Source organism: Chionomys nivalis, chromosome 22 (genome assembly GCF_950005125.1).
Source record: "Chionomys nivalis chromosome 22, mChiNiv1.1, whole genome shotgun sequence".
In the NCBI taxonomy this organism is placed as follows: domain Eukaryota; kingdom Metazoa; phylum Chordata; class Mammalia; order Rodentia; family Cricetidae; genus Chionomys; species Chionomys nivalis.
In genome coordinates this window covers 24,909,293-24,925,884 of record NC_080107.1, presented here as the reverse complement: position 1 = coordinate 24,925,884, position 16,592 = coordinate 24,909,293, and the positions used below count along the sequence as shown (strand labels likewise).

Sequence of the window (16,592 nt, the reverse complement as noted above, 5' to 3'; positions counted from 1 at the left end):
GTTAACCTACCCAGAATGATTTTTTCAAGGCCAGTCATTTACCTACAAACTTCATTATTTCATTTTTAATGGCTTAGTAATATTCCATTCTTTAATCATTTATTTGTTGACAGATATCTATTATATTTCCAAGTTTCTGGCTATCATGAATAGAATAGCAATGAATGTGGTTGAACGAATGTTTCTCTAGTAGGATGTAGAGTTTTTTGGATATGTTCAAGAGTGGTCTAGCTGAGTATTGTGGTAGATTAATTCCTATCTTTCTGATGAACAACCACACTGATTTGTATAGTGGCTGTAGATGTTTGCATTCCCAACAGCAACGGATGAGAGTTTCCTTTACTCCCTGTCATTGTCAAAATGAGATGTCATTTGTTTTATTATCTTGATAATTCTGATGGGTGTAAGATGAAATATCAAACTAGTTTTAACTTGTATTTCCCTGATGATGAAGGATAACATTTTACCTTCTGTCTTTTTTGGTTAGTTTTGCTAGGAAGCTTACAGATCATTGTTATATTCTTCAATAACAATATCTTTGATTTATATATATGTATATGTAAATATAATATATATTCCATATATATTAAACTATACATACAGTTTAACTTTCATGTCCTTTATTTCATTCCTTTACTTATTATGTCTTACTTTCTACTTCTAAATTGCTTGCTCATATTTAAGACCTTGAGATTTTATTATTTTTGAGTTCTCTGATTTTTAAAAATTTATTGTTTGAGAATTTTATTCATAAATAAAATTTGTTTCAAATCCACCCCTACTTACTTCCCACCAACTCTTCAGATATTCTACAACTTTTTCTCTTAAGTTCAAAATCTCACTTTTAAAAAGCCACTATGTACCTATGTACCCTTAGTGCTGTCAATATATGTGTATGTAGGGGGTAACCACCACAACACGGCTGCCTACAAGGGGCCATGTCAGAAGAAAACTGATTCTCCTCCTCCTAGACAATGTAAATTGCCAATAGTTTCTCAAATACACTTGGTACTTGGTGAGCAATTCTTCTTCTAAGGCTAGCATTTTTGCAAGGTTGATATCATGCAGTTCTTGTTAATGCAATCACAGCTACCATAAGTTCATGTGAGCGGCAGTAATGTGTCTAGAACATAAAATTTCCCAGCATCCTCCCTTTCTTCTTATCCTTATATTCTTTCTGCTTTCCTTCCTAGTCTGGTACTTGAATCTTGGGCAGAGAGTGTGTGATATATAATGTCCATTGTAGGGTTGAACACTCCACAGCCTCGTAGTCTCCATACGCTGAACAATTGTGTGTCTCTATTAATTAACATATACTACAAAAACAAGCTCCTCTTATGAGGACTGAGAGCTGCACTAATCTGTGGTTTTAAAGGTAAGTATTTAGTGGCAGTTTAATTCTATGTCTCTTCAGGAAAATATCTGTAGCAGATTCTCCCCTAAGGTCTATGTTCCATCTAGCCACAAGTTCTCAGACCACTCAACAGTAGCACACAAGAGCTCTGTACTCTAACTTGAGACTTAAATTCAATAAGAAAGTAGTTTATTATTCCCAAAACTTTTTTGCTACTATTACACAAATGAAAATAATTTTTCCAGGGTAGTCATTTATAGATTTCATCTCCATTTAAATTCAGAGTTATGTTTTTTACTTAGCCATATACAATTCTCTCAGCATCTTTAATCATTGCACTGTCATTCATTTGTGGATATCTATTTATCTTATCTTCAGAAATAATGTCTCCTTGAAAGGAAAAGTTTGTTTATCTTTAAAATTTTCACACACAAGAATAAGCTCATTGAAAGTCTTTGCAAATAGACTAATTTAAACAGAAATTTCAAAGTTACTCCAAAGCCTATTAGTGTTTAAGACAAGGCTTCAAAACTTCAGGCAAAACATATAAAGAAACTTCATCCCTTCTAGATGATGAAACTAATGCTCTGAAAATACTTGCACAAGAGTCTTCGGTAATGATATAGGAGCCTCTCAAACATGCTATACTTACCATTTAACCCCTTAAACACCATTTAAGTGTTTCATGGCAGGACCTCTTAAAAGAGCTTCAAGGTTTTACAGCTAAAACTGAGTCAAGAAGCCTCTCTTAAATGAGATTGCTTGCCTCTAGTAAGCAGAGCCCACCTAAGAAAGTGCTGCTATCAAGAAGCCATGCTTAACTCTATTCTTTTCTATCTAGAGTGACTTCTCAAGCTCTCTCAGGCTTTTATGTGGATTTTCTCAGCCCCACATTGGCACACCATTTTATTGACTGATGTTTCTGTCCTGCCAAGTTGCTGTAGTCATTAAGTCCTAAAGAAATCACTCAGAGGTCTACATTAATTATAAACTGATTGAGCTAGTATCCCAGCCTTTTTATTAACTCTTATAACTTATATTAGCCCATAATTCTTGTCTGTGTTAGCCATGTGGCTTGGTACCTTTTTCAATGAGGCAGTCACATCTTGCTTGCTCTATAGACATTATTATTCTTCCTCTCTTCTTGGTGATGACTGCAGACTGAAATTTCCCTCTTCCCAGAATTCCTGTTGCCCCATCTATACTTCCTGCCTGGCTGTCGGCCTATCACCGTTTATTTAACACACAAGTTACAGGGCACAGACCATTGTCCCACAGCAGGAAACATCAGAAATCTTTGAGGGAGTATTCATAAGCATCTCATCACTTTAACAAGAGAGGTACTAAAGGAAATATTTTTCTTCTAGCAGAACTGACTCTTATTCCACCTGTTAGTTGTAAGGGTCCCTAGTACGGTTTGTGAAATTACTCATATTTTATTAATTCATTTAAGATATATGATTAATTATTGATCTGAAAATTCATAGATATGAGAAAGAGGGAATTAATATTTTAGGACACTTAAAAGACGCTAACACACTAAGACACTAAGCCTTTGTCAAAAGAAGGAACATAATTAATCCATCATTTCAAAATGTTGTCCATGTTACTTTACTATTTCTTTATAACATTAGTCATTTTTAGTGATAAATGTTTATATTACATTTGAGTTAGCATACTATGAATGGGCTTACTGTACAATTTTCAAATATCTATATGATTGTATTTCTTTCTTCTTCCTTCCTTCAAGCACTATCGCCCATACAAACATGGACACATGTGTAACCTATATAAAATTTTTTATAAAAATATGAGAATAGTTGTCAAATTTCTGTGCAATCTTTTAAATAAGTTCCATCTTCAAGTCTATTCTTTCTACCTCCTTATTCCTTACATCAATAATGAAAAAGCATCAGTTTTTAAAAAGTTCAATTATGCCTGATATTTAAATACTAAAAATATTATCTATGAGTTTTGACAAGTACAGTATGTATGGGAAAAGGACAGTGGGAGCGACACAGAGGAGAGCCAGGCTAAGCTTGGATGAACAGACAAACTGTTAGAAGGATCATAGGCAGTGATGATGATACCAGAATATTTCAGGTCATGCAAGACAACAAAAGAAATATTCTATTAGTGTATCATCAGTTCATTTGAGTACAGCACCATGGTAGACCCAAGCTTTAAAGAGATTAACGTATTTTATTCCTATAAGACAGAAACTGAAATGATCCCCTAGTCTCCTGGGAAAAGCATATGTATCCTTGTATTGATTTGGTTAATGGGTTACCAGATGTTTTGAAAAACTAATTTTACAAACTAAAATACTGTGCTCTTATGACAAGAAGATTTATTTACTGCCTCAGCCTAGTTAATAAGGCTCTCCTCCTATGAACATTCACTTAAAGAGACATGTGCCTCTCTTAACTCACATTTCCAATAAAATTTTCTTAACAATAGGAGGCAATTAACTGAAAATGTATTAAAGGAAATTATTTTCTTCTAGCAGAATTGACTTCTATTCCACCTATTTATTTTCTCTGAAAACCTTTTACTTGTATGAGTCCCTAGTATGGTTTGTAAAGTTACTCATGTTTTATTAATTTATTTAAGATAAAAGATTAGTTATTGATCCTGAACATGCATACATATGAGAAAGAGGGAATTAATATTTTAGGATACTTAAAACATTAGGTGAATAATCATTCCAAAATCTTATGAGTGTCAGATAATGTGTTATGCAGAGGAAATAAAATGTCCTTTTATACACAAAATTTATTAAGTAGTTTCATTATCTTTCCAAATTATACATCTATTTTATTGTGTGCTTGATAGAATTCTTTTGTTTTAAATGTATAAACAGAAGTAAAAGTATTTCAAATTTGTAACTATATCTCAGTTCTATCAATCATTAAGTTGTTTATAAGTGTTGTCTAATTGTACATATACACTTCTGAGATTTTAAATCCTGAATTGACTCTAAGATTCACATATATGTAGTCAGGATTTTGATGGAAGTTTTGGTTAAATCTACGAATTACTTTCTAGGCTTCCTATTTATTGTGAAAATTCACTCTCTTGTAAGCATAAGACTGACCCCATGTTTCTTTATCTGTTTTGGAGCTTCCTGCCAGTAAGTCTTTCAACAGACAGAGCCTACCTTCATATGCCTGCCACATGGACTTCTTCCAAACAGTCAAATCATCCACAAGCAGTAGAATCTACACTGCTGTCTAGTTTGAGGTCTTACGTAACATCTTACATAACACCATCCTGGAGTGGCTTTTCTGTCATAGCCACAGCCTCATACTCAAGGGAAGCAGTTTATGTAGGACAATGCACCAGAGCAGAGGATCCTTGTGCCATCTGTATATTGTAAAACAATCACAATCAAGCAACATTTGCAAATACAATGAGAGCTAGTTGGAAATAGTTTAGAAACGGTTTCAATTGGACTTAACTTTTCTACTTATATTCATTAATTCTCCAGGAATATAACATGGATATTTTAAAACCATTTAGCAGAGTGAAATGTTCAGAGGGTATACATTTTATTATCTTATTATTTTAAGTGGGAGACTTTAACAATCACCTAGAATGGAAACATAAATATCAGTCACAGTTTTATTTGTTTAATGTGTGCTGCCTATTGCATTATCTTATATTTTTGTTCTGTTTTCTACAAAGTGAAGTCAGACATTTCAAAGACAGATGGTTTTCACTCCAATCAGTCAGAAATATAGACTAGTAGTAGCTTCTTCTTAGAAATTTTCAGAGATTGAGAACACATTCTTGGTACTATCATTGTGAGAGTATGTTCCTTTTCTTCAATAAACATAGCTTTTAAGTGGAAAATTGAAGATAGGATGCAACCTAGCAATATTTTACTTGAATATACCGCAGATGATCATGACTATTCAGGTATTTCTTGTTTTCATGGTTTACATCTTGAATACGACTGTCAAACATAAGACATTTTTATCATTTTTCCCCAGATAAGGAAACCAAGACTTTTCAGTCACAGTATCTAGTTCTGGAAAGTAATGCATCTCAAAGCCCTGTGGCTGTGTAATTTTCCAAAGTCTATTCTTTTCATACTTCTTGTACCAAAGTGTACAGAGATGATATCTAGCTTTCACTGGTACAATGAAGACAAGGTGTCTGGTGAAGCATGTTCATATAGACTCAGTGAAAAAGAAATAAAGGAATGTTTGTCTTAATTTTCCTTGGCAAAATGGAGTAGGAAGGATTTCATACACAGCATATCAGGGAGGATGAATGTGATAATTTTCTGGGCATACAAAAAGGAACAGCAGTTACATAAAGTTACATATAGAAGAAAAGAACAGAAGTTAAGATTTTACAAGTGATGTTGCAAACAAGACGAGGTCATTGCATTAGGGAACACATCTACATCCCGTTTTTGTGTGTGCATGTATGTATATGTGGATATGTGTATATCTGGGTGTATCTGTCTGTGCACACATACTCATGCTTCTGGAAATTAGAGGTCATTATTCCGGAGTCTTTCATGCTGACACATCAAATATCTTATAGATGGACCCATCTCCAATCTTACTTTTAGCAAGAGAATTTTAGAACATTAAAGATATAATACACTACAGGTATTATCTAAATCCATAAGGCTCCCTTAAGGTTCACAATTGGGAGCTAAATATATTATACACTCCTATACACAAACCACTGGACTAACAGTCTGCACATGAAGTTTGAATTAATTAGGGCTTTGGAAAAGGAATCACCCAGGGAAATCTCTACTGAAGCTTCACTGAAGAGCTCCAATCTGTCTATGCTTATTTCAAGATGATCAAAACCTCCCCCCCCCTCACACACACACAAACACACACAGATAGAGACACACACAGAGAGATGGAGAAGGAGAGAGACAGAGAGAGTCAAAGACAAAGACACAGAGGGACAGACTGACAGAAAAAGAGACACAGAAAAAATGCTTTAAGAAATAAATTATATCTTCCTAAAAGTCTAACTCTTTGCTAAACAATTTTCTATGATTTTTTATCTTATTTTCCTGCGAGCATGGGTGTTTTATCTTATAGTTTATCCTTCTGGATGTTTATTGACTGACTTCAGATACTACCTGCACTCAAAATATCGAAAGAGAGACCCAGAGGGTACAGATTCTGACCAACTAAATAAACTGTGATGTGTATAAAAGGGGCAGAGTGTTAACAGGAGAAAATATTTGTAAAGAGCTAAGTGTGGGGTTATTGTATTTTAATTTTGTCACATTTGCCCATTAAATTGAGCAATTGGCATATTATCATGTGATAATTCTCAAGCTGAGAAATTCTATAGTAAACACTCCAAAGAATGCAACAGGAAGCTCTGTATAAAATAGAAACTAAATACAAGAAAATCACAATTTTTACAATAAAGTTAATTCCTGTGTACTGTAGACAGTTTGAATGCATGCTCAATAGTCTGTGTTTATTCCAAATTTTTCAAATTCAAATTTATAAAAATCGATGGAAAGAAGCAAATTGAATATTTGTTTATCCGATGTTCAGCTAAGAAACCACCAGAGGGCGCCCAGCTCCCGAGCTGTTTGCTGAAGGCCTCTTGCAGGAATTAACAAATCTCTGTTCTTTTCACCTTGTGCTGTTAGAACCAAGTTTAACTTCTGCTTCTTAGGCTAAAGATTTAAGAGGAAAAAAAAAACACAATAAAGGGTTTAAATTAAAAGGGGTGAGATATGTACATACATGCATGGAAGTATGTATATGTATATATCAGGATTTTATACATGATATTTCAAAAATATGGGCTTAATTTTTCATACTGTGAAATAAAAGCATTCACATAATAAAAATCATTCTCATAACTCAGTGAAATTATAACAAATTATATATTTATAAGAAATAACAAAAAATGCTTACCTTTCTGAAATAAATGTCCTGAGAATGAAGAGAATTGAGGCTGCAATAAGCTACCAACCTATGTATATTTCATTCCTTTAAGGGCATCACTTCAGCCACAGGAGTCTGTCTGACTTCAATAAAGTATCCTAACGTCAGTAATATACCTAGTAACATTAAAAATAAGCCACCTTCTGAAGATGAATCGAAACAGAAAGCTGTGACGAAGATGAATGACATGATGCTTTGGGGAAATATAACTACCAGCTGTTTACTATTTTTAGTTGATTCAACTCATTTAAAGTCCAAATTGCATGCTTCATAGTAGGGATGTGAATTGGCCAGACAGTATTTGTTTAATACAATGGTTCTCAATCTTCCTAATGCTTTGCCCCTTTAATACAATTTCTCGTGTTATGGTGACCCCCAACCATAAAATTATTTTTCTTGCTACTTCATTACTGTAATGTTGATACTGTTATGGATCATAATATTAATACTTTTGGAGATAGAGGTATGTTAATGTGGTTGTGACCCACAGATTGATAACCACCGGCCTAGTATATAAAATGACTTGGGTTCAATTTCTAGAACCATAAGAATGGATAGGTGGATGGATGAATGGATGGATGGATGGATGCATGGATGGATAAACTCAGGAACTTATATAAAATATTGAAGAACAGTTTGAAGAACTGATTCTATACCTTTAAGATTCTTTAGCCTATATCAGGATCATAAGATCTGCTAGTTTTCTAGGACTGTTGTAACAAATTGTCACAACATACTGTCTTAAAACAGCAGAAGAGCCGGGCGGTGGTGGCGCACGCCTTTAATCCCAGCACTCGGGAGGCAAGAGGCAGGTGGATCTCTGTGAGTTCGAGGCCAGCCTGGTCTACAAGAGCTAGTTCCAGAACAGGCACCAAAGCTACAGAGAAACCCTGTCTCGAAAAACCAAAAAAAAAAAAAAAAAACAGCAGAAGATTATTATTCTGGAGGCTAAAATCAATGTGTCAGAAGTGCCTTGTGCCTCAGCAACCTTCCTGAGAATCTTTTCTACCCTTAGTAACTTGCTGTAACTTTCACCCTGGGTGTTCTGCAGTTTTTAAATATGTCAGTCTTCTGTTAACTTTTCCTGGGAGATGCAAGCAAATCCCCAATCACACAAGACGGGACCAATTACTGACCCAAGTATGACTGTAATAAATCCAACTTGGTGAGATCAATTACTTTTATTGGACTTTCTTACAGAACACAGGCAAGAGGTTATAACAGGATCAAGGGTGCCCCAAGCAACTGTTTTACCATAAAGTCCAGCTTAATCATGAATGGTTACCTCATAGACGAGGGTGTGGAGTGACTTTTCATCATGGAGTCCCACTTCAAATTAACCCTTCAATTCTTATATGCTATAGCATCTCTCGGATCACTGAAAGTTAGGAGAGGCTGTTACACCTGGAATCCCAGGCAAGGATCTCCAGACCCCTTTTGAAAAGGACCTGTAACTTCATTGCTAATGACATACACCTGCTTATTACTGTATTGTTCGGCTTTAGTTGCCATGGCAGCAGAAGCAAAGCGTGAGAGGGCATCTTTTTATGAACCCAGGGAAAAGTTCAATAAAACAATTACTGCAGGCTCTACTTTAACTTCCCAAGGCCCACTTTCTCTTTATCTTCTAAAGACACCAGTCATTCTGGATGAAGGGCCCCTCTAACACTGATATCATGACAGCCAATTACAAGTTTAATGAGCACATTTCTCAAAGAGATTCACATTCTAAAGAATGTGATATTAAAGCCACATGTTATTTTAGAAGACACATTTGGTGCATATCAGGAGGCATAGGAATGCGGATAAAACTAAATGATTTCTCTATGAAGGAGGAGGCTGCTGTCCCTGTCAGGAGAGAACCGATGATTAGAGCAGCTTTGCAGGACTGGCCAACATGAAGCACCATGGAACCACACCGGTGTGGAAGACTTGGCTGTTTCCATTATAAATAAGCAAGGCACTGGAAATTACCTAGGACACCATTCTGAGAGTTGTGTCACATCTGTCACTGGGCAAATGTAGCAGTCTAAGACTCACATGCAGTGATGGTGACTGGACCATTTCAGATGAGGAGTCTGAGCTGCTCTGCGGCATTCAAACGGCTCTGCCTCTGGTCAGCAACTCTCAGAGCTTCTCGGGCCTTAGAATATGCATTGTCTACCTGGTTAGCAACATGGTGAGAGACATCCGAAATGGAAACTCTAAAAAAATCTCAAGTACTCCCTGTGCAGGGCGCTCTGAAACTGCCAGACTGGAAAAGAGGAAGCAGTTACGATGAGAATGTTTGAGTGAGATTATTGACTGACCTAGATCCTATGCATATATGTGATGGTTGTGTAGCTTGGTCTTCTTATAGGACTAACAGTGAAAGTGGGGTCTGTCTTTGATTCTTTCACTGGCTTTTGGGACCCTATTCCTCGTACTTGGTTGCCTTGCCCAGCCTTAATACAAGATGAGGTACTTAGTCTTTCTACCTCTTGATATGCCATGTTTTGTTGACATCCATGAGAGCCTTGCACTTCTCTGAATAGAATCAGAGGGAGCAGAGAGAAGGTGGGAGGAGCAACTTGGAGGAAAGAGGGCAGGGAAACTGTGGTCAGATGTAAAATAAATTAAAAACTGAAAATTCATTGACCTCCGTGAGAATTGAGAGTAGACAGAGGCAATGACCAGCGGAGAGGCTTAAATTGCTAAATCATACAATCTGAGCTATAGATGAACAGACCCTAACAGATAAGCTGTTGTTATTATGAATATCATCTCACTATTCATAGTATCACGTTTCCCTTAAAAGTAGACCATGATATTTTCTCTTTCAATGTTTATGCTAAGGTTAAAAGATGTTTTGGACAGAATTTTACCTGCATATGTGTATTGAATTTCAGTCACAAATTGTGTTTACATTTGAAGATTTGACTTTTTATATTTTGCAGTTCCACGAATTGATATATTCTGATAAAAATGTAAAGTTTATTGTACAGTGAAAGAAGGGGAGAATTTAATAGTGTGATATATATATATATATATATGAAGCATAGTACATAGAGTTCCTTACATATATGAGGGTTCCATTACTGTTAAATTCTTCCTATTTGATCCTGTCTGATGGAAGAAAGGATACACAGATAATTGGATCCTAGTCATCTTAGCTCAATTAAGATGAATGAACTTCAAGTTCAATCAGTATTAAAGCCAATTTATCAATGAGAAGCTGAAAACACGTTAATTCAATAGTTTCTGTAATTCAGTTCTGGATCTAGTAAGTACTGGTGGCTACTGGTAAAGAAATATGCTTGGTTAGTAGAAAAAGTGGAAGTTTCCTTTTGTATGTGTGTGTTAAAACATATTACAAAGCTTCTCTCATGAAGGAAATCTATCTCAATCACCAGCATGTGTGATAGGGAAAGGCAGTTTAGTTGTTATTTAGGTTGGAGATAGCATATCTTACAATATGGCTCAACGTATAAAGGTTTCAGCTACAATAGTGGAGGAACAAATTGTGCAGATTCAGAACTGGAAATTCCAAATAGCAACTGAAAGCAACTGGGAAATCTTGAGACACTCAGCAGTCAATAGTCACAGGGGACAGTGGTTTCCTAGGAAATCCAACAGGAGTCTGAAGGTTGTCCCAAACATCAAATCATGTTTGAAGTGTACAACGTGTAGCTGTCAGGAAAGTCTGCCACCAAAAATGAGCACCTCTCCTTCAGATACTTGAGCAGAAATCATGGCATAAGCATCAAAAAGCAATAATAAACTCTGAACTCCAGGTAGATTATCAAAGTAGGAATCTACAACCACATCCACAGTGAGAGAAATTGTTCCAAGACTCGGACAGTACTAAATAATAGTTATTGAATACATGCTGTGTAGCATAACTCTGGCAGGTATTTCAAATATTTGCTTCACTACACCCAAAGTAAGTATTATGTGTCTATTACATCAGGGATAGTTCAAAAACAGAAAATGACAGGTACAGATCAATAGAAGATAGATATGAAAGAAAACCCAATAAGCTCTGAATCAAAAAAAATTAAAGGCATGTGTGGACTAATATGTCAAGACTTTTTCTATAATGACTCAAAAATCCTGAAATAATTGATGGTACAAATTAGAGACCGTATCATGCATAAAGCAAATTAATCTTGCTTTAACTTAATTTTTGAAACTTTTATAAAAGCATACCGTATATTTTCCTCATTTCTACCCCTGTCCTTCCTCTAACTCCTATGGTCTCGCTTTCATGACCTCTCAAATTTATGACCTCTTCTACAGTTGTTAGTGTTCCATAACTATGTATATAAACATGCATACACACATTCAGAACCTACTGAATCCACCCATTTAATGTTGCCCATAGTAGAAGTGACAAGGGATGACCACTTGAAATTAGATAGACTACCATCTGCAGACAACTGTTATCCCTTTGAAAGACAGTTCTTGTGCTGTCTTACATATGTGTTATATATATATGTGTGTGTGTGTGTGTGTGTGTGTGCATATTTATAATTTTTTTGATTATATTCCTCTAAAGCAGAGGTTTTCAATATGTGGTTCTTGACCCCTTTGGGTATTGAATGACCCTTTCACAGGGGTTATCTCTCCCATAGGAACACATACATATTTATATTATATTTCATAACAATAGTGAAATTACATTTGTGAAGTAGCAACGAAAGAAATTTTATTATTGGAAATCACCACAACATGAGGAACTATATTAAAAGGTTAGAATGTTAGGAATATTGAGAACCACTAGTCTAGAGAAGCTGACTAATATTAGGTTCTTACCTTAAGTTCTGGGAAACAGCCAAAGGTGATAGCCATAGCTTATATCATTTTGGCAGTCTTTCAGACAACTCTGACCAAAACATGAAGGGAAGTTTCCCATGCCTGGCTCTTGAATTTTTGTTAGATAATCTCCCTCCTCTTGAGGGAGCCATTATTACTAAATATGGTGTAATATTCTCTCTCTCTCTCTGCATCTAAGGATGTTTATTAAATAATATGTTTCCTTATATTTTTAAAACACCCTTAGTATAACTTAATTTTCCTTCCACCCTCTTCCTGTGTATACATTCTCTTCTTTAATTCCCAGTTAAAGCATTCCCATTCTCTTTTCTTCCCCTTCCTAGAACCTGTTTCCTACTGATCTCTATGACTCCTTCCCCCCTGAGTTTTAGAATTTTTTTTACAGTAGCATTGAAGCAAAGAATTGTCAATTTTGCAGAATATTTTCTGAAATTGACCTAGTGCTATGATGAGTAAAATAAATTCCTCCAACATTTTATTTCCTGTAGATTTACAACTAGATTCAGTTATTTAAGTAACTTAATTAATAAATTATCCAGTTAGAGTAGGCAATTTTGAGTTGTGTACAGGCAGCTGTTTTTACTTTTTAAAAATTTCAAATTATATTTTGAAAATTTTACACATATATATAAACTATTTTGATATTATTCTCCCCTTATTCACCTCTCCTGTCTTATCTACCTCATAATCCTCTGGACCAATTATTTTTCCCACCACATCGCCCATATTTTACTGAGCTTTTTATTATTATAAAATTCACTGAGTTTCAAGAAGAATCATTTATATATGTATGATTGTGAGGTTATTAATACATCATGGACAATTTACCAGGGGGTATATTACTGAAGAGAAATAAACCTCCTTCAGTGACCATTATCTGAACCATTAGTTGGGGGTCTCAGCCTTACCTAGATAAACTTCTTCATTAAGTGATGTTCACGGCAGCAAGACGTTTATCTAGGTAAGGCTGAGAACACAATTTAAGCTCATAAATATAAGTATTTAGAAAACAGTTTTACATGTCCATTTACTAAAACAGTAATGGGTTCCTCCTTACGGTCTATGCTATGACTTTTTGAGAGATTTTAGCCAGATTTGACTCCACTTGTAGAGTGCATCTCAAATGTCAAAAAAAAAAAAAAAGTGATTGGTTATTCCACAACAGTCATGAGCCTATTGCACGAATGGGCACATCCTGCCTGGTTGATCTGTTATGTAGAGTTCAGGGTCCATTGTAGAGCAAGTGCTCTGTTCACTTCTCTTGCATGGTACCCTACCCCTCCAGAACTATTGAGGTTAACATACAGGGGGGAAGTTTATGGCTGGGTTCTAGCTTGATTTTTCTTCTTTAGATGCAAACCATGGAATAGGGTCTTATCATTAAGTTCTGATGGATAACTAAGAGCAACTACATCTGGTGTTATGGACACCTCTAAGACCTTTCTGATTAGCAGGTCATAGGGAGATAGCCAATGCCTATTGTTGGTCTTATTGTTTAATTGTCCATGGTTTCAAGTAGTAGCATTATCTACCAATGCAATTCTAATTATTTTACTTTAATTTTTAAAAATTAATCTACAAGGTAATAGGTTTTTAAAAATTAACCTACAAGGGATTTCCATAAGTCTTCAGTTTTAGTTTTAGTTAAGCCTCCTGAAACCTCTCATCTCCCAATAAAAATACTTACAATGTAGGTTAAACGTAATTATTGCCAAATTTTCTGTAGGTACTAGGGGTTGAACTTAGCCACATGTGTTAGTCAATGCTCCTCCATTGAGCTACACCTTCCAGATATGCAATCTTTTTAAGACTATAGTCTAGCCTGTAATTTTAAGACCGTAGTTTAGACTGCAGTTTAGGGCTCCAGCAGATCTCAGAATTCTTGGTAAAACACAAACCTTGGGAATGACCTTTCTAAATGTATTGCCTCTGATAGTCAAATTAAAAAGGACTGACAGAATACTAAACTTTGCTGATAATAGCCAAAAGAAGAGGGCTAATTTTATAACTATGATCATAATACTCCTCATGAAACCTTAATAGTTAATGTTATGAATAAGTTATTAACACTAATACAAAATAATGAATTTTGTAGTCAATTTGAATTCCCGGTGAGGCAATTATCTGCCTTGGCATTTCCAGGGTATTTTGAAAAGAATTAATGTTGTCAAGATTAGCCAAAATCGTAGAAGAAAGAATATTATAGTAGAATGTAAGGTTATTGAGATCTTGAAAAGATAAATATCTTATATTTATAAACCTTCTGATAACATTAATAAAATTTATAAGATGTACTTAAACTTCTATTAAGTTTACTGTATAGATTTAGAGAACTGGTGAGATGGAAAGAAGGACAGTCCTTTTGAAGCTCTGCTGTCTACAAACCAGTATTAATTGACAGGTTTGTGCTCCGTTGCTCCATTAAGCATGTATCACATAAGAAATGCAAGGCCAGCTTATAAGCATTTACTAATGACACTTGTGAAATCAAAGCTTCATTGCTTTCAGTCTTTTATGGGAGATGACATTCTCGTAGCCTGCTCTCTGACAAATTAACAGCAAGATGATGCAGCCTTTGTAGGATCAACAGAGAGGACTTGAATGTGTGGATAGAAGAATATGCTAATGTTCACAGATAGCTTTGCTAAACAGTGCGTTTTATAAACCCAATATTATTTTATTAGCTGAATTTTCTATTTTCAGGTGTTTTCTTATACTGCTGACAAAGAAATTCGAACTGATGACTTGTGCCTGGATGTATCCAGACTCAATGGACCCGTAATCATGTTGAAATGCCACCATATGAGAGGAAATCAGCTATGGGAATATGATGCTGAGGTATGATGTTTGCTATGACTTACTTATCACTTAGCACTTAAGCTCAGTTAGTTTCTTTAAAAAAGAAGTCAAAGAAGAAATGTATTTTAAAATGCATAATTATATTCAGATAACATTGGGGTGACATAGCATATAAATTGGATTTTGTCATACTAGTCTAGTGCTATAAAATCATTTTATGTGGTAAAAAAAATTATCTTCATGTATATTTCCAACGTAAGTCCAGTAAGATATGCTTCCATGAGATGTAAGTGTAAATATCTGCATATAGGAAAATATGGAAATATGTTTGTATTTTAAATCTGTTCCATTGTAATATATGAAGTTTATAATTTTCAATCTAACCCTTAAAAGACCTGATAAGATTGTCAAGATTTATTTCCTTTTCTTGCAAACAATATTACAGGGAATCTATTTCTATTTACCATAGTGGATTTGTGGTAGAATCAAAAGCACTAGTTAGGAATAGAGTTTGCCAAGTAGTCACCTCACAGCATATCATCCCCTTATGAAAGAGAGGAGAGTAATGAAAACAAATAAATTAAAAAAAAAAAAACAACATTCTGAGGATTTACTTAGGCCATGTGCAAAAATTACTTCAGCCATCAGATGGAGCTAATAAAAAAGAGATGTGTTCTCTTTCAAAGACTAACCCTCAAAAATGCTCTTACTTCTTTCAGATCTCTTGGTTTAGGAGGATGAATTGATCATGGGGTTACAGGTTAGGCAATATTAAATAGGAACTGCTACTTCCACAAAAGCTTAAACTATATTCTTATGAGATAAAAATGTAATAGAGGTAAACACACTCTATAGGTGCAGTGTTCCACAAAAAATCTATTTTTCAATATCTCTGGTACCATTGCTGTAATAACAAGATCTTATTTTAAAAATTATTTTGAATACCATTTTAAACTCCAATACTTTCTGGTCTGATATGCTAAATAGAAAAAGTAGATCAGTTCTTACAAGATTAGAAATGCTTGTGCAAGGATAAGGGGGGCCTAAATTTTGAATATTGCCAGGCTCTGAGGATATCAGATATTTTCTGGGACATAAAGACAAAACCTTGAATCCTCCCACGTTGCATTGTTGTGCTCTCCACTGATACCTTTCCTGCTTTATTTGACCACCATTTTATGTTCCTGAACTTGAACTGTTCAAACAATGGTATTTGTTATCTCCTTACTTTACATTAAGTCTCCCAAAGAACATCTCTTTAGTGAATTCAAGTGTGGAATCTGGATCACTTTTCTGATTTGACCTCTTCTGTGAGAAAAAGAGCATAGGAGTCCTGTGAATAATGTTTATTATTAAATAAAACATTGTGTTCTTGCTACTTAAATCTTCTCAAATCCAAAAATATCATTAGGTTTTTGCAAAAAGCAGTAAAATACAGTTTATGTGTATTAAGAAAGAAAGATTATTTATTTTAAAAGATAAAGCTGTGTTTATTTCAGCATAATGTCCCAATCTTTAAAACTTTTTGAAGCTCTTGGCTAAACAGTAGCTTCTATGGTCACAAGCAAAATTCCTCCACTTTGATAATATTCCTGATAATTGCATTTATATCATTTTTACTCTAATTGACATTTATATTGAATACTAAGTAATATTTTTAAGAAATGTAAAAGCAT

At 34.8% G+C, this 16,592-nt stretch overlaps 1 protein-coding gene across 4 annotated transcripts in view; it reads left to right on the top strand.

Moving 5' to 3' along the window:
- Galnt13 (polypeptide N-acetylgalactosaminyltransferase 13) overlaps window positions 1-16,592 on the top strand; it is a 458,666-nt gene that overhangs the window by 425,312 nt on the left and 16,762 nt on the right. For all 4 annotated transcript variants that reach the window (XM_057755642.1, XM_057755643.1, XM_057755644.1 and 1 more), the window contains one exon: window positions 14,821-14,955. In XM_057755642.1, coding sequence (XP_057611625.1) covers window positions 14,821-14,955 — 135 coding nt within the window. The remainder of the gene's footprint in view (window positions 1-14,820; window positions 14,956-16,592) is intronic.